The 23697-nt window shown below is 38.9% G+C and overlaps 1 protein-coding gene across 5 annotated transcripts in view; it reads left to right on the top strand.

The window, feature by feature from the left end:
• TECPR2 (tectonin beta-propeller repeat containing 2) overlaps positions 1–23697 on the top strand; it is a 153351-nt gene that overhangs the window by 109666 nt on the left and 19988 nt on the right. For 4 of the 5 annotated variants that reach the window (XM_072630165.1, XM_072630166.1, XM_072630167.1 and 1 more), the window contains one exon: positions 7616–7764. In XM_072630165.1, the coding sequence (XP_072486266.1) occupies positions 7616–7764 (149 nt within the window). Of the gene's footprint in view, positions 1–7615; positions 7765–10896; positions 11040–23697 lie in introns of those variants that run through there. The other variant, XM_072630169.1, reaches the window with a different exon arrangement.

Raw genomic sequence — 23697 nt, 5'->3', positions numbered from 1 at the left:
TGCTTTTGCATTGGCCATTCCTCTATGCTTAGAGCGCTGTCCTCCTCAAGATTCCTTTTCCAAATTTCCCCTTTTCTCATTTCAACTCTCTGCAGCTTTCCTTGGCATTGTGTGGCCTATGGGTATGCTTTGTGTTCAGAACCAAGGCTGCAGTGAAGTTGCACAGTCCAGCACTGACAAACGCTACTAAAAAACACCTTGGATTCATTACATATTTGATTTTGAATTAATTTTTGGGCATTGCCCATTCAGAATGGGGTCATGACCCACAGTTTAAGAAACTTGCATATGGAAAGTAGTATTAGTAATTGTTCTTTTTTTTTTCCCGTCATTTGTTCATTTATTTATTTGAAAAAAAATTTTAGATTTTATTTTAGACCAAAGCATGAGAATACAAATACAGAATAGAAAAAACAGCCAAAAACATATCATACTAAAACATAAAGTATTGGAACTTAAATACAAAAGTTAAAAAGAAAAAAAAGCATGTCACGTACATAGCAGAGTATGAGAGAATTCAAATTGTGTAACAACAGATTTTCATTTCAAGAAAGCCTGTATGATAAATAATGCTTATGTTGAAAATTGTCCATCTTTTCTTTGCTTCCTTGTAAGTTCTTTTGTTCCCTGTTGTGTACTTCTTTACTTTGTTCGTTTTCCCCCTCCCCCAACCCCCCAGAAGGCTACAATAAAGTTTAGATATGTTTCTCCATAGCCGTGGATATATACATACACATATACATATATACATACATATATAGACATATACTTTCCCAAACATGTTCTCCTTTTGATCTTTATTTTTTATGTTTGAGCATATCACTTGTTTCCTATTCCCCTGTTTCTTCAACTTAACCCACTATCTTGCCCAACTGTTACTTGCGTACCTCCCTCCAAGGATTCCTCTCCTATCCTCCTATTCCCATAAATCTGAACACCCTTCTATATCCACCTTTCACCTATTTCTTCCCCCTGCCCTCTAAAGATCTCTCCCTTGTCCTCTCTCCCTCCCTATGCCCCTACTTTTTCATTTCTTCTGAATTTAGAGGACTTTTTACTCATGTATATATATATTATATATATATGTACATATATATATATACATATATATATATATAGATATAAAATATTCCAGTTGAACCTTTTCTTGAAGGAAGAAAGGGGTTCTTTGAGACATATGTGAGGAGTGAGTACATTCCAAACATTAGAGATAGTCATAGCAAAGGTATAGAGATAGGATATAGAATACCATATGTGAGGAAGAAAGTGAAAAGCAGTTTGTTTGAATGGTAGACAGTGAGAGGGGGAGTAGGGGAAGTAATATACAGTGAAATTGAAAAGGTAATTTGAGGCCAGCTAGGCTATGAGAGACTTTCAATTCTATCTTTCATGCTGTAGGGAATAGTTAGACACAAGTTGATGGAGTGGGGAGTTCCATGGTTTATATCTCTTCTTGTGGAAAAAACAACAACCACATTAGTAGTAGTGTGGAGGATAGACTGGAGTGGAAAAGGATTTGGGGAAGGATTAGCATGCCATTTCGGTAAGCTAGGTAAGGGGATGATATGAGCCTGAACTAAAGTAGTGGCTTTGTGAGTAGTAGTTGGAAGAATTCAAATTCGAGGGTTATTATGAAGGGAAAAAGGGCAAGATTGGGCAACTGATTAGAAATAGAGGATGAGAGATAGTTAAGAGTTGAGGATAATTCTAAGATTACAAACCTGGGAGACAGGAAGAATAGTTGTGCCTTCAGCGGAAGTAAGAAAGTTTAGCAGAGGATTACGGTTTGGGGTTTTGGGTTTTTTTTTTTTTTTGAGGAAATTTGTCTCTTTTAGATATGTTAGGTTTGAGATTTCTCTGGGACATTATTTTGAAATGTCTACTGGACAATTGGTGATGTAGAACTTGAGGTCAGTGGAAAAAGTAAGGCTGGGTACATAGCTATATCAATATAGGTAGGTAGGTATAGATCTGTAAGTCATGTGCCTAGAGCTGATCAATCCATAGAACTGCTGAGGTCACCAAGAGAGAAAGCGTAAAGAGAAGAAGGCACAGGACCTAGACTGAGAAACTCACAATTAAAGGATATGATACGGATGGTAAGTGGTCAAAGAAAACTGAGGGGTGGTTGAATAAGCAGGAGACATTAGTAGCACAAAAACCCAGAGGAGAGTACCTAGGAGGAGAGGGTTGTTTGCAGTGTTGAATGCAGCAGAGATCAATGGGACAGATTAGATACACAATATTCAAAAGCAAACTGGTACAGTAGCCTAGTAATTGATAAATCCAAAGATCTAAGCTATTGAGGTAAGATCTCACTATTCAACAAAACTTCTGGGAAAACTAGGAAGCAGTATTGTACAAACAGTATAAATCAACATTTCACAACACATACCCCAAAAAACTCCAATTGCGTATAGAACTTGAAATAAATAATTTAGAGAATTAATTCAATTAATTAATAATTAATAAATAAATTAGAAAAAAAGAAAGAAATTACCTTTCAGAGCTATTGATTGGGAAAAAAATCAGATGATTGAAAGGATCACAGAAGATAAAATGGAAATTTTTTATTACATAAAATTGCAGAGGTTTTACACAAAAGTAATGCAGTTGAAATTAGAAGCAGGCAACCCAGAAAAAAATATTTCAGCAGATTTCTCAGATAAAAGTCTCCTCTCTAAGATATATAAGTTACACATATGATTAAAATTTATAATAATAAGAGCCATTCCCCAAGTGATCAGTAGTTAAAGGATATAGACAGGCAGTTTTCAAACAAAAAAACCAAGCTATCAATAGCCATATGAAAAAATTCTCCAAATCTAATTAGAGACACACAAATTAAAGCAATTCTGAGGTTCCCCTCACATCTATAAGATTGGCAAAGTTGACTGAAAAGGATAATGATGAAGGCTGGAGGGACTGTGGGAAAACAGATAACACTGTACAGTTTGGTGAAACAGTAAATTGGTTCGATTATTCTAGAAAGCAGTTTGGAAGTGTTCCCAAAGTTATTAAACTGTGCATTCTCTGTGACCCAGATAAATCACTAACCTGGTCTACACCCTAAAGAGATTAAAAAAAAGAAAAAAGGACCCAGATGTATAAAAATATTTATAGTAACTTTTTTTTTAGTGGTAAAGAACTACAAACTAAGGGAGTAGGCTCCTATCAATTGGGGAATGACTGACCAAATTATGGCATATGAATATGATGGAATCCTATTGTGCTGCAATAAATGTTGAAGGGATTTATTTCAGAGACAGTTGGAGAGACATGTATGTACTGATGGAAAGTGAAATGAATAGGACCAGAACAGTGTATAAAATAACATCATTGTAAAGACAGATAACTTTGAGAAACTTAAGAGCTCTAAACAAGGGGTGGTGGTGATAGAAGGGAGAGAAGATTGGGGGAAGGAATAATCAGAATCCACACTGTCTTGGGGTGGGAAGAGGGGAGAGATGGGGAGAAAATTGGAACTCAAAATCTTGTGGAAGTGAATATTGAAAACTAAAAATAAATTAAGAAAAAAACTTTTTTTGAGTTTTATTTTTTATTATTAATTTAATTTATTTATTTAAAGTTTTCAACATTTATTTCCACTAAATTTTGAGTTCCAAATTTTCTCCCCATCTCTCCCCTCCCCCCACCCCAAAGTGCTGAGCATTCTAATTACCCCTAACACCAATCTACCATCCCTTCTAACATCCCTCCCTTCCCTTATCCTCATCTTTTCTTTTGTCTTGTAGGGCAAGATAAATTTCTATATCTCATTACCTATATTTCTTGTTTCCTAGTTGTATGCAAGAGCAATACTCAGCAGTGTTCCTAAAACTTTAAGTTCCAACTTCTCCTCCTTCCTCCCTCCTCACCCCATCCCCATTGGGAAGGCAAGCAATTCAATATAGGCTATATATGTGTAGTTTTGCAAATGACTTCCATAATAGTCATGTTATGTAAGACTAACTATATTTCCCTCCATCCTGTCCTGCCCCCCATTTCTTCTACTCTCTTTTGACCTTGTCCCTGCCCAAGAGTGTTGACTTCTAATTGCTCCCTCCTCCCATTGCCTTCCCTTCCATCATCCCCCCCGACCCTGCTTATCCCCTTTTCCCCCACTTTTCTGTATTGTAAGATAGGTTTTCATACCAAAATGAGTGTGCATATTATTCCCTCCTTAAGCCAAATGTGATGAGAGTAAGCTTCACTTTTTTCCTCTTACCTCCCCCCCTTTTCCCTTCCATTGAAAAGTCTTTTTCTTGCCTCTTTTATGAGAGATAATTTGCCTCATTCCATTTCTCCCTTTCTCCTCCCAATATATTCCTTTCTCACCCCTTAATTTCATTTTTTTAGATATGATCCCTTCCTATTCAACTCACCCTGTGCTCTCTGTCTATCTGTCTGTCTCTGTGTGTGTGTGTGTGTGTGTGTGTGTGTGTGTGTGTGTCTATAATCCCACCAACAACCTGGATACTGAAAAAAGTTTCAAGAGTTACAGATATTGTCTTTCCATGTAGGAATGTAAACAGTTCAACTTTAGTAAGTCCCTTATGATTTCTCTTTCCTGTTTACCTTTTCATGCTTCTCTTGATTCTTGTGTTTGAAAGTCAAATTTCCTTTTCAGCTCTGATCTTTTTATCAAGAATGCTTGAAAGTCCTCTATTTCATTGAAAGACCATTTTATCCCCTGAAGTATTATGCTCAGTTTTGCTGGGTAGGTGATTCTTGGTTTTAATGCTAGTTCCTTTGACTTCTGGAGTATCATATTCCACACCTTTCAATCCCTTAATGTGGAAGCTGCTAGATCTTGTGTTATCCTGATTGTATTTCCACAATACTCAAATTGTTTCTTTCTAGCTGCTTGCAATATTTTCTTCTTGGCCTGGTAACTCTGGAATTTGGCTTTTTGGATCTCTTTCAGGAGGTGATTGGTGGATTCTTTCAATATTTATTTTGTCCTCTGGTTCTAGAATATCAGGGAAGTTTTCCTTGATAATTTCATGAAAGATGATGTCTAGGCGCTTTCTTTGGTCATGGCTTTCAGGAAGTCCCATAATTTTTAAATTGTCTCTCCTGGATCTATTTTCCAGGTCAGTTGTTTTTCCAATGAGATATTTCACATTATCTTGCATTTTTTCATTCTTTTGGTTTTGTTTTGTGATTTCTTGGTTTCTCATAAAGTCATTAGCCTCCATCTGCTCCATTCTAGTTTTTAAAGAACTATTTTCTTCAGTGAGCTTTTGAACCTCCTTTTCCATTTGGCTAATTCTGCTCTTTAAAGCATTCTTCTCCTCATTGGCTTTTTGAACCTCCTTTGCCAATTGATAGCCTATTTTTAAAGGTGTTATTTCCTTCAGTATTTTTTTGAGTGTCCTTTAGCAAGTTGTTGATTCACTTTTCATGATTTTCTTGCATCTCTCTCAATTCTCTTCTCAGTTTTTCCTCCATCTCTCTGCCGCAGCTGGGAATTCTGCCCTCGAGGCCTTGCTTGGGTCCTCCCGCGCAGCCAAGGCTGGGCTGGGCTCCGCTCTGTGTCTGGTGTGACAGACCTTTCCCATCGGCCTTTCAGGTCACCCTGGGCTGGAAATTTCCTTCACTCTGTTGTTCTTCTGCTGCTCTAGAATTTGTTGAGAGTCTTTCTTTATAGGTATTTTATGGACTGTGGGGGAAGAGGTAGTGTATGTACGTCTTTCTACTCTGCCATCTTCGCTCCACCCTGAGAAAAGAACTCTTAAACAATACAATGACCAGTCATTATCTTTAATGAAGGCAGCTACTGCTGTGATTTAGTCTTTGACTCACCAGTTCTTTAGGATTAGATTATTTATTCTCCAATTAATACTTAATCTTTTTCTTTAACTGCCCTTCATAGTATTTTAATAATAGAGTTTTTATGGTTTTGTGGTTAGTAAAAGGTATATTAAATATTTCTGGCTGCAATATTTCCTATTACCGTAGATACATCATTAGATCTTTCTAGTGCTTCAGTTTTCTTATCTGTAAATGAGGATAAAAAAACTAGCCATACTACCTACCTCAGAGTTATGATCAAACAAGACAGTGAACTTAAGAATTGTGTCAACTGCAAAGTACTATATGAAATGTGAGCTATTATTATGTTATGATTAACTTAATTCTCAATTTTTTAGCTTCAACCAAAAGCGAAAACTATTAGGAAAGCTTTTGATTGACAAAGGAATGCTTGAACAAATTTTGGCATCTGAATGCGCTGAGATATTACTGTATCATAAAAAACTGTTAGCCAGGTCTGCTGCTAGCTCTGGAATATCTGAAAAAGGATCAAAGACATATCTGCCTGACTTCTGTTGATTCTCCTATGAATGAGCACTTAATGTGCTAGCATTTAGTTCATGTAGATAAATACAAACCCCTGAGGACCTACTCCTAAGATTAGATAATCTTTTGTCTTGTGAGTTCTGGTGCCATATTTTAAAAAAGACACTTAGGTACTACTCTAAAATCCTTTGCCCTACTAACCTTTCATCATTTCCAACCTCTGAATCTTTGAACCTAGGTAACATCTACCATTCCATTTCTTTCTACTTTTTTGTTCCATGGCTCCTGAGCTTCACTAGAGAAAATCAATAAACTGATATGACCAGGTCTTCTGATTTAGAATCATTGGATTTAGGGAATTCAAAAATCATACAATCCAACTCCCAAACTATACAGATAGGATCCAGCACACACACTTTATCAGTGCATATGTGTATACTTTTATATATTACCACTTGAATGTATCTGTCCAAATGGATAAAATCAAAGACCAAAAGTGACTCGGCCAAGATTACATAGATATAAAAGGTGAAATACTTGATACTTACAAGCTGTGTGACTCTGGGCAAGTCACTTAACCCTGCTTGTCTTACCAAAAAAAAAAACAAAAAACAAAAAGTGAAGTTAGGACCAGAAACTTGGTTTCTTCATTCCTAGGATAGTGCTCTTTCTATTGTCATGCTCAGTTGGATCCTTCTGTACTTGGTGGCGAGCTAGTTCTTTCTCCTTTCCCTGACGTTCTTACCTGTCTATGAATGTGCTGCTTAAGTGAGACTTGATGAGGACGTAGAATAATCTTGGTGATTGTTATTATTGTTCTAATTTCTCTAGTACTTTAATTCTTGCAGAATCATTTTTCTCACAGCCCTGAAGAAGATAGGTAAGGCAGGTGTTATCCCCATTAAAAAATGAAGAAGCAAGTTCATTCAGACTCTGAAGTAGGAAATGCAAATATTCCATTTTAGTTGTAAGGAAGAGAAGTTTACTCCGAGAGTTAATTGCAAGATCACATGCCCAGTCAGAGCCAGAGCTCAGACCTGAGCTGAGGTCTTCTGATTCCAAAACTAGGGTTCTTTCTACCCTCCTGTGTTGCTTCCCTTGCTATATGTGTCCTTATCTCTCATACTCATATGGCAGTTGGTGTTGCTATGTGTACAGCAATAAAATGATTCCATAGTACAGCTAGAGTTGAAAGCAGAAGCCTTTTCCTTCCTTTGAAGAGTAAAAGTTCACATCATAAGCTGAAGAATATTCATTTTAAAAAGAGTGATTGTTACATGGTTGGCTTTTTAATACTCTTTACTTTCTGTAGGTTCTATAAAATTAATCAGTTTGTCATGTGGAAACCAGCACATTTGGGCCTGTGATTCCAGGGGTGGAGTTTACTTCCGTGTAGGAACCCAGCCTCTAAATCCCAGTTTGATGCTTCCAGCGTGGATAACAATTGAGCCACCTGCACAGGTAAATGCATTTTTAAAGCTAGTAAAAAACTTATGATAATGTGAATGCCAGTGTACTTTTAGAGAAGTAAGTACTCTGTTGTAAATGTCAACAGATAATGCTTTCTCTGCAGTCTCTATAGCACCAAGTGATTTCCTTATAAGAAGCCCTATGTAGTTATTAGTTTATGAGTTAGTATTCCCATTTTACAAAGGAGAAACTGAGGCTCAGAAATTGACACACTCAAGATCACACACCTAATAAATCTTAAGAGCTGGGACTGAACCCTTCTCATTTCAAGTCTAGTCGCCTTTCAGCTGTACCACACAGTTTCTTATGATCCTTTTGTTAGAGGCTTTCAGTGTCATAGTATTAGTTTGCCATTTGTAGTTTCTATTTTTACAGCGTTTTTGTAGCATAAAATACTTTCATAGGCATCGTCTTATTTTATTCTTGAAATAAAACAACTTTGTGAATTAGACGAGGCAGGAATTATCTTCCCCATTTTACAGAAGAGGAAACTGGAGCTCAGAGGGGTGAGATAATTTGCCAAAGGTCTCTGTCTACTAAATGTAGACCTGAAATTTGATCCCAGGGTTCCTGAGTCCTAGAACAGTGAACTTTCCAGTGTATCACACTGTACCTGTAAGATTGTCATTAGGGATATGAAATGGGTTGCAGCATGGTGAAATTTCTTTAATAAGTGATTTAATAATTTGGAATTTGTAATGGTCAAAGAGTTTTAGACCTTGAAAGGAATTTAGAGATAATCTCATGTAAATCCCCTCTTTTATTTTATAGTATTATATTGTTGCTTTTTTATATTATCACTTCCCAACATCCTCCTACTCCTACTCCTTCCCCACCACCACTACCATTGACTCTATATTCAGAGTATCAAGAAAAGAGAAATATTTTATCATCAGACCCCTAGAAATCAAGAATATTCATTACATTCATCTTAATTCACATGTAGTATAATTTTCCTTTATGTTATTGTGTCATTTCATTGTATATCTTGTTCTCTTTGTTCTGTTTTCTTTTTTTCTGTGTCAGTTCATAGTAGTATTTTCAAGTTTTTTCGAATCCCTGTAGTTTTGTTTCTTGTGGCACGTTAATGTTCCATTGCTTTGAGATACCACAATTTATTCAGGCATTTCCCAGTCAATGGGCATCACTTTCCTTCCAGTTCTTTGCTACCACAAAAAATATCACTATAAATATTTGTAATTATGAGACCGTTCTCTTCTATCTTTGACCTGCTTGAGGCTATATGCCTGAATCAAAGGATATGAACAATTTAGTCACTTTTCTCCCATAATTATAAATTGTTTTTGAAACTGTTAGATTAATTCATGACTCCACCAACAGTATATATTCCTTTCTTTCTAGAGTACTCCAAACACAAACATTTACTATTTTTGAATTTTACCATCTTTGCCAGTTTGTTGAGTTGAAGTAAAACCTTGGAGTTGTTTTAATTTTAATTTATCTCATTAGTAATTTGAAGTATTTTTCATGTGACTGCTGATAGTTTTCATTTCTTTTTTTAAAAATTCTTTGCTTGTATCCTTTCTTAATTAAATGTGCCATTTCCCTACATATCTAGAATTTCAGACTTCGAAATCTGATGGAAATATTTTTTCCTCAGCTGAGTTGTTGTACCTCTTCTCATAGCTGTATTGATTTTGTTTGTGCCAAAAAAAAAATTAATTTTATGCAATCAAGATTATCTGTTTTATCTTTCTGATCCCTGTCTCTTCTTTGGTTAAGAATTCTCCTTGGCCATCATTATGAAAGGTACCTCCTTCTGTTGTCCTCTTAATTTTTTTAGGTGACTCATTTAATTTGTACCTGTAATTATAATATACATAGTGCATCATGCTTATGTAAACCTTATTTTTGCCAAATCATCAAGTTTTTCTACTAGTTCTTATTGAATAAGGAATCCTTTCTGCAGTTGTTTAATTGCCAACAACTCGAGTTTATTTAACATGGGCTAATGGATTTGGTTGCTTCTCAGTCTTTGTTTTCTAGGCTTCCACTCATCTAATTGTCTTTTAAATGCATATTAAATAATTTTGATTATTATGGTATTTCAGTAGTTTATCTAATAGTCCTAAGCCCCCTTCATTTTTTTTTAAAAATAATCTTCTTTGAGACTGTAGGCCTTTTAGTCCTACAGACCAATTCTGTAATAATTTTGTCTCATTCTAGAAGGCAAACTCCTGGTAATATGGTTGTAACACTACTATAAATTTATGTAATGTAAATTTGCTACTATAAATCAATTTAGGTTAGTATTATTATTTTTACTATATTGGCATGATCCAGCCATAAACAATGAGTCTCTGTTTCAGTCTTCCTTTATGTACCTCCTCCTTATTTTACCTTAATGTAACTCATTTTAAGAATGAGGAAACTATTGCTAGGAGATAAGAAATAATTTGGCCAAATTCACATCTGGGCCTAGAATCCAGTGCTTCCATTTGCAAATCTAGTTCTCTTTATGCTATGTTATCTTGACTTCTCTAATTTCCACAGGATATCTTTGTGCAACAACAAGGTATGTGGAGCAAATTCACAGATTGCAAAGTGTACTTAAAGTATTTTAGAAGCCATGGTCTACAGCATCTGTATATACCAATTACAAATCATTCACTTTTAAACATTTATTAATTGACTATTATATGCAAGGCACTGTGTTAGGCAGTGAAGATACAAAAAGAAAGATGAAGTTTTCCCTTCCTTTGAGGATTTTGCATCCTACTGGTGGGAAAATACATTACGAACACAAATAATGGGGTTGGAAGGTAGAGAAGGCAATTTGAGGAAATGGAGAAAACTTCATTTGTTTAAGCATTATGTACGTGTTACTATGCATAACATGTAACTACATATATGTGTATAGTTACTGGGAAGAAGGGAACAGGGCACTCGCAACTCTTGTGTAGGAGGTGGTGCTTGAGCTGAGCCTTGAAGGAAGCTAGAGATTCTATGAGTCAGCATTGGTGAGGAGGGATTGTATTAAAGGCGTGGGGGGGATGGAATGTCATGTACGTACAAGAAACTATAAATAGATTGTCTTGGCTGGACAGTAAAGTACAGGAATCAATCAACAAATGAGTTTATTTACTGTTTATTATGTTTCAGGCACTGGGAACACAAATACAAAGAATGAAACAATTCCTACTCTTAAGGAGCAGAGAAAGAGAACAAGGACATATACAAATGTATTCAGAATAAGTATAAATAGGATAAATACAAAATAATTAAATATAAGGTAGAAAGGGCACTAGAAATTGGGGAGATCATGAAAGCTTACTGTAGGTAGTATTTGTGCTACATAGACATGAAGACTAAGATCATTCCAGGCATTGAGGACAACCAGTACCTTGGCATGAGATGGAACATGGTGCCATTTGGTCTGGATCATAGAGGGTGGGAGGAATGAACAGGAAAGTTGAAAAGATAGTTTGGGGCTGGATTGTGAAGCCCTTTAAAAACTGAAGCAAGGAGTTTGTATTTGATCACAGAGAGGGAGCCACTAGAGTTGACTGAGGATGGAAGCCACATGATCAGAAAGGAGTCACTTTGGCAGCAGAAGGGAGGATGGATTATCATGGGGAAGGCATTAAAGAATGGAAACCAAATTAGGATGCTTTGCAGTAATCTAGCTGACAGGTAAAGGCCTGAACCAATCAATGTGATAGTTCTATGAAGATGTAGAAGGGACTGGATGTGAGAGACATTGTGGAGGAGAAAAAGCAAGATGTGGTAATTGATTGAATGGTAGAGTAAGGAAGAGTGAGGAATCCTGAATAACACCAAGGTTACTAACCTTATTGTCTGGGAAAAAAATAGTCTTACCTTCAGCACAATTAAGGAAGTTTGGTAAAGGGGTAGATTTAGGGAAAAATTTAGTTTCTTTTTTGGACATGTTGAATTTTGATGTCTCCAGGACATCCACTTTGAAATGAACAATATTCAGTCCTTGATGCAATATAGAAGCTCAGGTGGAAGACTGGGTCTGAATATATAGAAACCTATGAGTCTTTTGCATAGAGATGATATTTAAATCCTGGGAACTAATGAGGTCACAGAGAGAGAAACTGTAGAGAGAGATAAGATAAGGACCCTGGATAGACCCTGAGGAGACAGTCAACATTAGTGAACATTACCTGAGGAAAATCTAGCAAAAGAGAATGAGGAGTGGTTGAACAGATAAGAGCAGAACCAGGAGAGAATAATTTCAAGAAAAACCAGAGTAGAGAGGATAACCAGAAGAACAGGGTGGTCAGATGAAGTAGAGGGGTCAAGAAGGAAAAGGACCGAGAAAAGACCATCATATTTGGCAATCAATACATCTTTGGGAACTCTGGAGAGAGAAATTTCACTTGAAGAATGGAATCAGAAGCCATATTCTAAAAGGTTGAGTAGTTATTGAGAAGAGTTGAAGCAGTGAGTATAGTCAATTTTTTTTTTCTAAAAACATGACTGAGAAAAGATCAATATGTCAGGTTAGGTCACATTGTTGTCCTTCTTTCTTGAAGAGGACCAAAATTGGCATCACTTTGCTAGAGTCAAGTAACAGGGTGTCTGTCTGTTCACACCAGTACAAACTCAGAATGCTCTACCACAGGTTGGGCACAAACAGTCCATGTGAACATTTGAGGTGGATTCTCTAAATTTGCACATCTCACATTTCTTTTGAGCTACTTCAATTTTGTTTTGCTCATAGAGCACAGAACTTTTTCTGATGAAGGCACACTGTGCTGCGTAGTACTTTGTCAGTGTCTCCCATGTCACACAATTAATTCCAAAGTTCTTGAGAAAAACATTGAGAGTGACCTTGTATCCCTTTTCCTGACCACCATGCGAGCACTTGCTCTATGTGAGTTCTCCATAAAATAATCTTTTTGGCAAGCATACATTTGGCGTTGAACAACTTTTGGAGTTGCACTTTCTACAGTGTCATTTGAATGCTTGGCATTTTAGTTCGAGAAAGGACCTCAATATCTGCCTGGTGATCTTCAGAATTTCCCCAAGATAATTCAAATGGAAATGCTTTAGTTTCCTGATGTGGTACTGATATACTGTCCAAGTTTCACAGGCATATAACAATATGTGACAATAGTTTGAGTGGATAGTAGGATCTAATGAAGGTTTTATTAAGAATGGGGGACATTAGCATGCTTTTTGGCATGTTTTAAGGCAGTGAAGAACTCCAGTAGATAGGGAAAGGTTGAAAATGAGAGAGTGGGAATGCTTGAGAAGATAGTTGAGGACCAGGTCATGGGTAAATGTAGATGTGTTGGCTTTGGCCAGGAGTAAGGTCATCTCATTGTCGGAATATAGGAAAGAAGGAAAGAGTAGGGTGTGATGTCAAAGGATTTTGAGCTCAAAAGATTTGGAGGACCTTGTGATTAATGTCCAAAATTTTATCAGTAAATTAAGAAGCAAGATAGAGTTGGGAGAGGGAGAAGTAAGATGTGTTGGAAGGCTTGAAAACAGAAATTTTGGGGAATAAATAAATAAAAATGCTGAGAGACCGACTTTCTGGGTAATTAATAATCAATTTATTAATTAGGCTAGTTAATAAATTGATAGTCATTGGTTTCTCTCCATAACCAAAGACTCCAAGGGAGACCTTGAAATGCTTTAAATCCCTTGAAAGGGAACTCCCCTGACAAGTGAAGATCAACCTTGACTGATGGACGTTTAATGCAAAAGTAGGTTAAAAGTCTTCAGCTCTTCCTGCTAAGAAACATGCCTTGATCTTGAGAATGAGCAGTCTCAAGGCATTTGGGCAAGGAAAGTCATCTCTATCCAGACCTCTCTAGCTGGTTTTCTACTTCATGAAGTGAGTTGCCCTGAATTCTAACGGAGGGGGTCAAGGACAAGGGGTTTCCTCCTCCAGGCAAAGGTTTCCCCAGATTGAATTCTATTTATACTCTAAAAAGAAATTAGGTCTCCCAGTTAGGTAGGGTTCTGCCCATCTAGTTAATGAACCTTAAGGGCTCGGAGCAAATCTTATCACTCAGCCATGCCCTTCAGAGACTGATTGGCCTTTTCAGGAGCTAACAGAAATAAAAGGGAAAGGGTGGGTCACAAGTGAATAATTATTTATTAATATAGTAATATAATATTAATTTCTCTAGGAATGAGGTAGGGACTCAACTAGGAAGGAATAAAAGGATTGCCTTGTCTTCAGTGGGGGCCCATTTGACATTGGATAACATGAATTTACATAGTATACACAGTCAGCAGGGTTGTGTAACTTCCAACAAGGTTGTGCTCTGTTTTAGCAGCACCTGAGTAAGAGGGTTTTGGCAAGAAATTAGTAGTGATAGAACAAAAGGGAAGCGATTTGAGGATTGATAAAATTGGTGTCATAAAGTGTTTTAACTACAGAGTCAGTATTGGGAAAGGAAGAAAGTAAAGTTATGGACAGATAGCAGAATGTTTTTGAATAAGGAAGTGAAACACTTATGGGTATTGATGAGATCCAGGGCATAGATCTCTATGTGTGACTGAATTGGAGCAAAGGTCATGGAACTTAAAGAGATTTAGGAATTGGGAGGTTATGGAGTTTAAGAGAGCATCAACACCATGAACCCTGTAGTCCCTACTGTATAAGGAGTTAAGGAGAAAAGGAAAACAGTGACACAGGTGCCAAACTTGTTGAGAATGATCACAGTAAATAATAGCCAAAATTATCTGAATAGCATGGAACAAAAGAGAACAACATACAACAAGCCTGGAAGAGTAGGCTTAGAGCCACATTATAAGTACCAAGCAGAAGAGCTCGTATTTTACTCCAGAGGTGAAAGGGAACCACTCTAGCCTTCTTCAAAGGATTGACATGCTCAGACCTGTGCTTTAGAAATAACAACTGGAGCACTTAGGGAAGACTTCATAGAGGATGAAGCATCTAAGCTGACTTGAGGAGGAAGCAAATTCCAGGTATGTGAGCCTTGCCAGAGTAAATACATGAAGAAACATAGAATATCAAGTTTGGGAAATAGCTCTGAGGTTAATTTGGCTAGAACATAGAGTATCTGAGGAGATATTTATAAGAAATAAGACTGGAAATGTACATTATAGGCAGATTGTTGAAGATTTTAAATTGCCTACTGCTAAGGAGTTTGTGTTTTACCCTAGAGGGGATATAGAGAGCCACTCTGATCAGGGGAATGATATGGCAGTGCCTTAGAAGGATGGTTTTGGCACCCATGTGGAAGGAATATTAACAGATGAGAGGTTTGGAAGCAGAGTGAAGCAATTAGGAGGCTATTGCTGTGGTCCATTGAAAAGGTGTGAAGGGCCTGAACTAAGACAGTTGCTACTGTGAAAGGATAGGAGAGAGTGGTGAATAATGTTTTTGAGGTAGAATCAATAGGACTGTGAGGATAAAGGAAAAGAGCTTAAGAGTGACATCAGATAGGAACAGTTTTATGAGAATGTACAATATGAGAGGAGGGGGAGTGAGGGGGAGTAAATGTAAATAATCTGTAAAAATGCACTGCAAAGAATGGAATTTGAATTTTATCTTAGCGGCATTGAAGAGATTCTTGAGGAAGGCAGTGACATGGTTTCATAGTATTGTGATATATTTGTATAAATGCTTTAGGAATATCAATCTGGCATCTGTGCGAAGGATGAATTGGAGAGAAGGGACGCTGGATATAAGAAGACCAGTAAGGAGGCTATTCCAGTAGTCTAAGTTTTTGAAAAGGTGGTGAGGGCTGGAATTAGGATGATTGTGGTCTGAGAAAAAAAAAAGAGAATGAATGTAAGAAATATTTAGGAATTAGAATGGAAAACATTGGCAATTGATTAGGTATGGAAGTTAAGTGAGAGCGAGGAATTGGGAATGACCTATGGGGTGTTCAGAAGAATGGTAGTATCCTTTATAAAAATAGGGCAGTTAGGGAGAGGAGTAGGTTTAGGCAGAAAGATAATGAGTTTGGTTTGATCCCTGTTGAGTTTGAGGTACCTGTGAAATGTACAGGTTGAGATGTTCAGCAGGTAATTGGAAGGTCCTGGACTAGAGTTCGAAAAAGAGATAAAGCCTAAATTTGGCAGTTATCTTCATAGTGATGATAATTGAATCCGTGGGACCTGATAAGATCTTTCAAAATCCTTTTTGAGCTCTTCCATGGCCTGAGCCCATTGGGTGGGCTGGGATACAGAAGCCTTGACTTCTGCGTTTTTCCCTGATGGTAAGCATTGTTCTTCCTCATCAGAAAGGAAGGGAGGAAATGCCTGTTCACCAAGAAAGTAACCTTCTATAGTCTTATTTTTTTTCCCTTTTCTGGGCATTTTCCCAGCCAGTGACTTGACTTCTGAGTATCCTCTCCACCCCCACCTCGCCTCCAGATCCACCCAGCCAGCACTTGGGGTCTGAGATTCAAATGCTGCTTCCCAGCCTCAGGGCTTTGGGCGGGGGCAGGGCTGCTGTTCAGTGTGAGATTAAGTTCAGGTGCTCAGGGCAGGGCAGGGCCGCCTCACAGGCTCCGTTCCCTCAGGGGGTTTATGCAGAGACCTTCAACAATGGATCCGAGGTCCTGCCTGCTTGGGGAGCCCTGGTCTGCTCCCGCCTCTGCTGCTGCCTCCCGAGGGGGCCTGAGTTATGGGGGCACCCCACTCCCCTCTCGACCCGCCAAAGAGACCCTCTCACCGACCCTTGTCACCTGTGGGTGGAGGGACCCGCGCGGCTGCTGGAGATTCCGTCCCTGAAGCCTGATCGGATCTGCTCCTTTTGGCGCTGCGCCGCCAAGGCAGGGTTGGGCTCTGCTCCGGGTCCGGGCGCGAGAGACCTTTTGTGAGAGGTTTTCAGGCTCTCTGGAGCAGAAATCTCGTCCGCTCCGTTCTGTGGCTTCTGCTGCTCCAGAATTCGCCGGTGGTTCTTTTTTTCACAGGTATTTTATGGGCAGTGGGTTCGGAGGTAGCGTATGTGAGTCTTTCTACTCTGCCATTTTGGCTCTGCCCCTTGACCTGATAAGATCTTGATAAGATAAGGAAGGGAAGAGAAGAGGGCCCAGGATAGTAAGTGTAGGACATAGATGATGATCCTATGAAGGATAATGGGAGGAATCAGCCAGAGATTACCACTACATAGCAGTGCCATGAGAAGCCAGGGAGGACAAAATATTTAAAAAGAAGAGGTGGATAATAGTATCAGATGCTGCAGAGAGGTCAAGAAAGATAAGCAGTAAGAAAAGGTTATCAGTTCTTAGCAGTAAAGAGGTTATTGGTAACCTTGGAGAAAGCAGTTTTTGTTGAATGAGGTCAGAAACTATTGCAAGGGCTTAAGAAGTGAGTGGGAGAGGGGCAAGTGGAGGCAACAAGTGTGGTTAGCTTTCTTCCTGGAGTTTGTCTGTGAAAGAGAAGAGAGATATAAGATGACAGCTTGTGGAGATAAAGTAATACTTTTTTAAAAAGCTGATTGAGACCTCAGCATTATTGTAAGTGACAGGGGAGAAGCCAGTGAATAAGGAGAAATTGAGAACTAGGGACAATGGAGTATTATCAGAGTACCTGAGAAGGGGTGACAGGATCAAGGCATAAGATGGGGGGGTTCACTGAGGTCGAGATGGGTCACTTCATCCTCTAAGAATAGAGGGAAGAATGGGGAATGATTTTCAGGTGATTGAAAGTGTGGCATTAGAGAGTGGAAGAAGCTCATGACTGTCATCTTTTTTTTTTTTCAGTGAAATATGTAAGGCAAGGATCTTTACTGGAAGTGGTGTGGAGAAGTGGTGTGAGTGGCTCTAAAAGAGAAGTTTTGGAGTAATTGGTGTGAGTTAATAATTCACTTGCATTAGGAAGAGTCCAGTTGAAATTCTGTAACATTAATTTGTAGTGGTTGTGTGACTTTCACAAGTGGCATTCTTCAACATGGAGGTAGGAGAATAGAAGGCAGCTAATGGGAGTGATTTAGGGTTGGAATTTGGAAAGAAATTAGTGTTGGTAGGACAGTGGAGCAGAGGTCCAGGGGTGAAGAGCAGTAAAAGGTTGAACGGGTAATTAAAAGGTCGAGATTTTGAAGGAGGAGCAGGGGTACTGGCCTGGAAAAGCAGGAAGGCATAGAAGTCTAGAGATTCTAATAAGGACATAAGATAGACCTAGGAGGGATGAGGGAACCGGAGAGAGGACAGGAAGTTATGATCAAATCGAAATTGTGAAGGTGGAGGGAACACGTGGTTGTGATGATAAGATCAGGATCATCGTGTGGCTGAGATGGAATGAAAAATGAAGATCAGAGGAGTGCAGGTAACTGAAAAAGTGGTGGCTTAGGTTTTTGAGAGTCATCAAGATATAAATTGAAGTACTTAAAAATAAAGGCCAGGGTTATGGTAGAAAAAAAGAGTGAAAAAGGGAGAGTTGCCTGCAGGGGCAGGAAATAAGACACCAGGACCTGGAAAAGGTGATTTATTTGTGTGGAGGCTCAGAGAAGTAGTCATAGGATCATAGAAAGAGGGCTTAGAAAGGTCATCTAGTTTGACCCTTTCATTTTAAAGAAGAAGAAATTGAAATTTAGGGAGGCAAAGTGACTTGCCCAAAGTCATATCTAAAGTGAGCATGAGAGAGGCGATTCAGCCCAAGTCCTCCAATTCCAGCATTCTTTCCATAGAACCCTGCTACAGGGAGGAAGAGTAGGTAAAGACTATACCAAAGTAGCTACAGGGACTTCTTGATTTTTCTGGGCAAAGTGACTGTCTACTTTCCTGCTCTAAAGCATCATCATACCAGAAAGCATGGAGAGGGTGTAAGATCTGCAGGGATGGAAGGAGTTACCATATTGCCAATCCACTGGAGTGTTCACTTCATTTCTAAACTTCTGGGACTAACAGAGCTCTACAAGAGTTGGAAGTTTCAAGAAACTGATGAGGGGGAATGTTTGAAGATGGAGAGAACTCTCTTCTGACAAAAACTGTGCCTAAATGACTCCAAACAGGAAATTTTTCACTATATGGAGGGTTTTACATGTGAGCTTCTTAAGAATAATCTAGGAAGATTAGGCTGTAATCTTGATTTAAAAGTAAACTGTAACCCAAATATGGTTGATGGAAAATGGAAAGCACTTCATAAGTTTATTTTCATTAAGTGTACAAAAAAGAAAAAAGAATTTCATAAAAATATAAACTCTACAACATATTTTAGAATTTGTCAAAAGAAGAAATTGTTTACCCCAGGGATGTATTTTATTTAGATGCTTCTTTAAAGAGCAGCCTAAAGTAACACAATGAATGACAAGTAGGTAGGAGGAGGGCCTGGAGGTAGTCAGTAGTGAGGAACAAGAATGCTTGCTTCCTTCTCCTGGCCTGGTAAGCTGATAAGCAGTTATTAAACACTCACTCTGAGGCAAGCACTGAGTCTACAAAGAAAGGGAGGAGTATGGTTTCTCCCATCAAGAAGCTCACATTCTAATGGGAGAGAAAACCTTCAAGTAACTACATACATACAGGATATATCCAATGTAAATGTAAGGTAATCTGGAGAATCAGTCAGTCAATATTTATTAAGTGCCTACTATGAACTGGGCATCGTACTGAACACTGGGGATACAAAAGGAGAAAAAATATAATTCTTGCCCTAAAGGAACTGTCAGTCTCAGGCAAACAAATATGTACTAACATTCTATATATGGGATAAATAGGAAATAATAAACAGAAGGAAGTCACTAAAATTAAGAGGGGTTGGGAAAGGCCTCCTGTAAGAGATTGGAGCTTAAAGGAAGCCAAGGAGGTCAGTAAGTAGAGTTGAGGAGAGAGAGCATTCTAGGCATGGGGGGAACTGCCAGAGAAAATGCCTTGGGACGGAGTGTCATGGAACAACAAAAAGACCAGTGTCACAACATGGAAAATGTGTGACAAGGGAGTAAGGCATAAGGCAAGTACAAGGGAGCTAGGTTATGAAGAGCTTTGAATGCCAGAGAATTTTTTATTTGATCCTGGAGACATAGGGAACCATTGGAGTTTTATTGGAGGCAGGGGGTGATGTGGTCAAACCCTTGTTTCAAGAACATCACTTTAGTGACTGAATGGAGGGGTTGACTGACTGAGGGTAGGCTTGAGGCAGGCTATTGCAGTAGTCCAGACATGAGGTGATAGGGCCTGCACCAGAGTGGTGGCAGTATCAGAAGAGAGAATTGGGCCTGCTGGATAGATGTAGCAAAGGTGACATGGACAGGCCTTGGCAACAGATTAGATTTGGGGTTGAGAGATAGTAAGGAGTCAAAGATGACTTCTAAATTGTGAGCCTGAAAGACTGGAAGAATAATGTTACCCCAGACTTTAATAAGAAAGGCAGGAGGCAGAGAGAGTTTAAGGGCAAAGATAATGAATTCAGTTTTGGACATGTTGAGTTTAAGGTGTCTATGGACTTTCAGTTCAAGATATCCGAAAGGCAGTTGGAGATGCAAGACTGGAGGTCAGCAGAGACTTTGGGGCAGGATTTGAGAAACATGAGCATAGACAGTAATTAAATCCATGGGAGCTGATGAGATCATCAAGTGAAGTAGTATAGAGGGAGAAGAGAAGAGGACCCAGACAGAACCTTGAGGGATATCTGCAATTAGAACGTGTGATCTGGTAGAAGATCCAGCAAAGGAGGCATAGAAGGAGTACCCAGATAGGTAGGAGGAGAAGGAGTATAGAGTGGTGTCTTGAAAACCTAGAGAGAAGAGAGTATAAGGAGAAAGTGATCAACAATATCAAAGGCTGCAGAGCAGTCAAGGACAATGAAAATTGAGAAAGGGCCATTGGATATGGCAACTAGGAGATCTTTACCAACTTTGGAGAGAATAGTTTCAGTGAAATGATAAGGTCAGAAGCCAGATTGTAAGGGATTAAGAAGAGAGTGAGAGGAGGGAAAGTAAAGGCACCGATTGTAGATGGCCTTTTCTAGTTTAACTACAAAGAGTAGAAGAGATAATAGGACCATATTAGTGAGGAGAGTGCCATCAATTGAGAGCTTTTTGAGGATGAGGGAGACATGGACATGTTTTTAGATGGTAGGAGTTGAGCCAGTAGAAAGAGAGAAATTAAAAATAAGTGATAGAGTAGGAATGATCAGAGGGGGTTGGAGAAGACAGGATGGAATGGGATCACTTGGCAAGGAGATGAGACCACCTTTTCATGTGAGACATGGGAAGAGGGAGAAAGTATCATGAGGCACTTGAGTGATAAAAAGTTGCCTTATGTTGGTATAGTTGGAGTGTGTGGCTTTGGGTAAGATGGAAGACACCCAGATCAGTCCCTTGCTGCCTTCACTTGGGACATGCTATGCCCAGAAGGAGATGGAAAGGTACAAATGGTGTGGTCAGAGGAAGGCCTGGCTTCTCTTCTCCCTGAGGACACTGGAAGTGATAGACTCCCTGCATAAGGGGAAGTTACTTAGGATCAGATGGAAGAGGCCCAGCCTACTCCCTTGCTCCCTTTCTTCAGGGGATACTGTGCCCAGCAGGAGACAGGAGGCACAGGGTACTGTCAGAGGAAGTCATTTCTGCTGAAGGCCACACTCTGGGACTTTTATTAAGTAGCAAACCAATTCAAAAGCCAAGCATTCCAACATCTAGAAACATAGAAGAGAGACAGAAACAGACTCTGTAGCATTAGAAAGACATCCCCAACCCTCAGGGCAGCCATCTGGGGAATTGAATTGCCTGTGGGAATGAACCCATTGCCTGTACTATTTGTGTCCTCATAAAACCTTGAAGTTTCAGAGACTGCAAATAGTGGTTTCAGTAGGCTGCTGCTAGACTTAGTCACCATTAGCCTGCTGGGAAGTTCTGCCTTTTCAGAGTAACCGAACTGCTTGAATCCCCTTTGGTCTTGCTTTCCTATCCCAGATAGTCCACTCCAGGCATATGTGTGGGGCTCAAGGTTAGGACTGAGTCCCCCACCTCTCCTCTGCTCTTAGACTCAGAGCCACACAGCTAAGTTTTTGAAACTTGTTCCTTACTTTATACATCGCTCCGGTGTCTCTCACTCTCAGCCATCCCTCTCTGCCCTGGAACTGTCATCTGAAACTGGATAATGGATGGCAGAGCTGTTAGCTAGAACTTGTTCTTGTTCTCAATTCTAGTTCAGGGGAGAGAGCCCCTCAGAACTCTTTCTAGCCCTGGCATCAGTCATAGCCCATCCCTGGGTTCTAAGATACTTCTGGGCAGTTTCTGTCCCAGAGTCCACAGACCTCTTGTCTTCCTAAGCTGCCCTGTGCTGGAAAATTACTCACTGTGACTTTTTCTTGGCTTTCCCAATCTGAATTCAATCTAGCATGTTTTCTAGGTTGTTGTGGAATAGGTATATTGCGTGAGCTAAGCAGAAATGCTAATTCTCATTCTTCCATCTTGACTCCACTTCATCTTATACAGAACAGTGGACAGAATGCTAGCCTTAGAGTCAGGAGACCTGATTTGAATCCTACCTCAGATACTTATTGGCTATAAGATATTCTTGTTGTTCAGTCATTTCAGTTATGTGTGACTCTTTGTGACCCCATTTGGGGTTTTCTTGGCAAAGATGCTAGAGTAGTTTGCCATTTACTTCTCTATCTTATTTTTTTTTTTTAACAGATGAAGAACTGAGACCAACAGGGTTAAGTGCCTTGCTCAGGGTCACATAGCTAGTGTGTCTGATGGCAGATTTGAACTTAGGAAATTTAGTGTTCCAGACTCTAGGCCCAGCACTCTATGCCCTAGGGTGCCACCTAGCTGTCTTATGAGATTAGCAAGTCACTTAGCCATCCCAGAGTCTCATTTTCCTCATCTCTAAATTGCAATAATAATACTTTCACTACCTACCTTACCGAGTTTTGAGGAAAATGCTAGAAAATGCTTTGAAAACTTTAAAGAGCTATGTAAGTGTGAGTTTTTATCAAATAACTCATTGCCTACTTTGAGATATATATATATATTTGAAAGCAATAAAACTCTATTTTTAAAAGAACACTGAAAATATGATTCTGGTCTTTTATTACCTTGGTCATCTTTGCACACCTTCTTCCCCTCCTATCCACCCCTTGTTAGCACCAATTATGGAAACTCAGAATTGGAAGGGAGCTTAGGGATCATCTAGTCTAATCTGTATTGGAACAGGAAGTTCCTCTACAACATTACCTCTGACAAGACGTAATGACTACATTAAACTACTGTTCAGCTCTGACATTTTTACTCTAATTATAACGGTTTTCATAAGCATCAGTCAGTCAACAAACACACTAATCACCTCCTCTGTGACAGTCATTGTGGAGATAAAAAGAAAGGCAAGAGATAGTTCCTGTTCTCAAGAAGCTCACAGCCTAAAATATCTCATGAGCAACCATGTATAAACAAGGCATAGACAAGATAAAGTAGAGGTAATCATCAGGGAGAAGGTATCATAACATAAGGGGTATCAGGGAAGACTTCTTTTTAGATGATGAGATTTAATCTATGACATGACAGAAACCAGGAAAGCTAAGAGGCGGAGGTGAGGAGGGAGAGAATTCTGTTTGGGCGCTTTCTTTGGTCATAACTGCTACAGTTTTAACTTTTAGACCTTACTATCCTTTTCTGTAATTAATAATCAAAACTATTCAAACTTGGCACATTGGGAGGAAACTCGTTTTCCATTCATTTCCCTTCTTGAATTATATTGATATGTTTTCAAAGCCTACATGGTTTCTTTACATAAAAAATACCTATCTGTTTCACCTCTAGAGCATAATTTAACAGGGCTTGAAGTAATTGGTTTTGTTGCTATGGTGAGTATGTTTCTAAGTGAATACTTGCAATTAAGTAGCTTGTTTTATTGTGGGGTGTTTGTTCGAGGATTCTCGTTGTGAGGTTGTTGGAGAGCCCATGAGGTTGCTGGGTGCAGAGTTGATATACATCTGGCACGTAAATGATCAGTACTTGAACAAAAAATGTTTAAAATGAAGAGCAAAGAGAATTGAATTTTATAC

Source organism: Notamacropus eugenii, chromosome 1, assembly GCF_028372415.1.
Source record: "Notamacropus eugenii isolate mMacEug1 chromosome 1, mMacEug1.pri_v2, whole genome shotgun sequence".
In the NCBI taxonomy this organism is placed as follows: domain Eukaryota; kingdom Metazoa; phylum Chordata; class Mammalia; order Diprotodontia; family Macropodidae; genus Notamacropus; species Notamacropus eugenii.
Note: the sequence above shows the minus strand (reverse complement) of the source record. Positions and strands in the feature narration are given on the sequence as shown.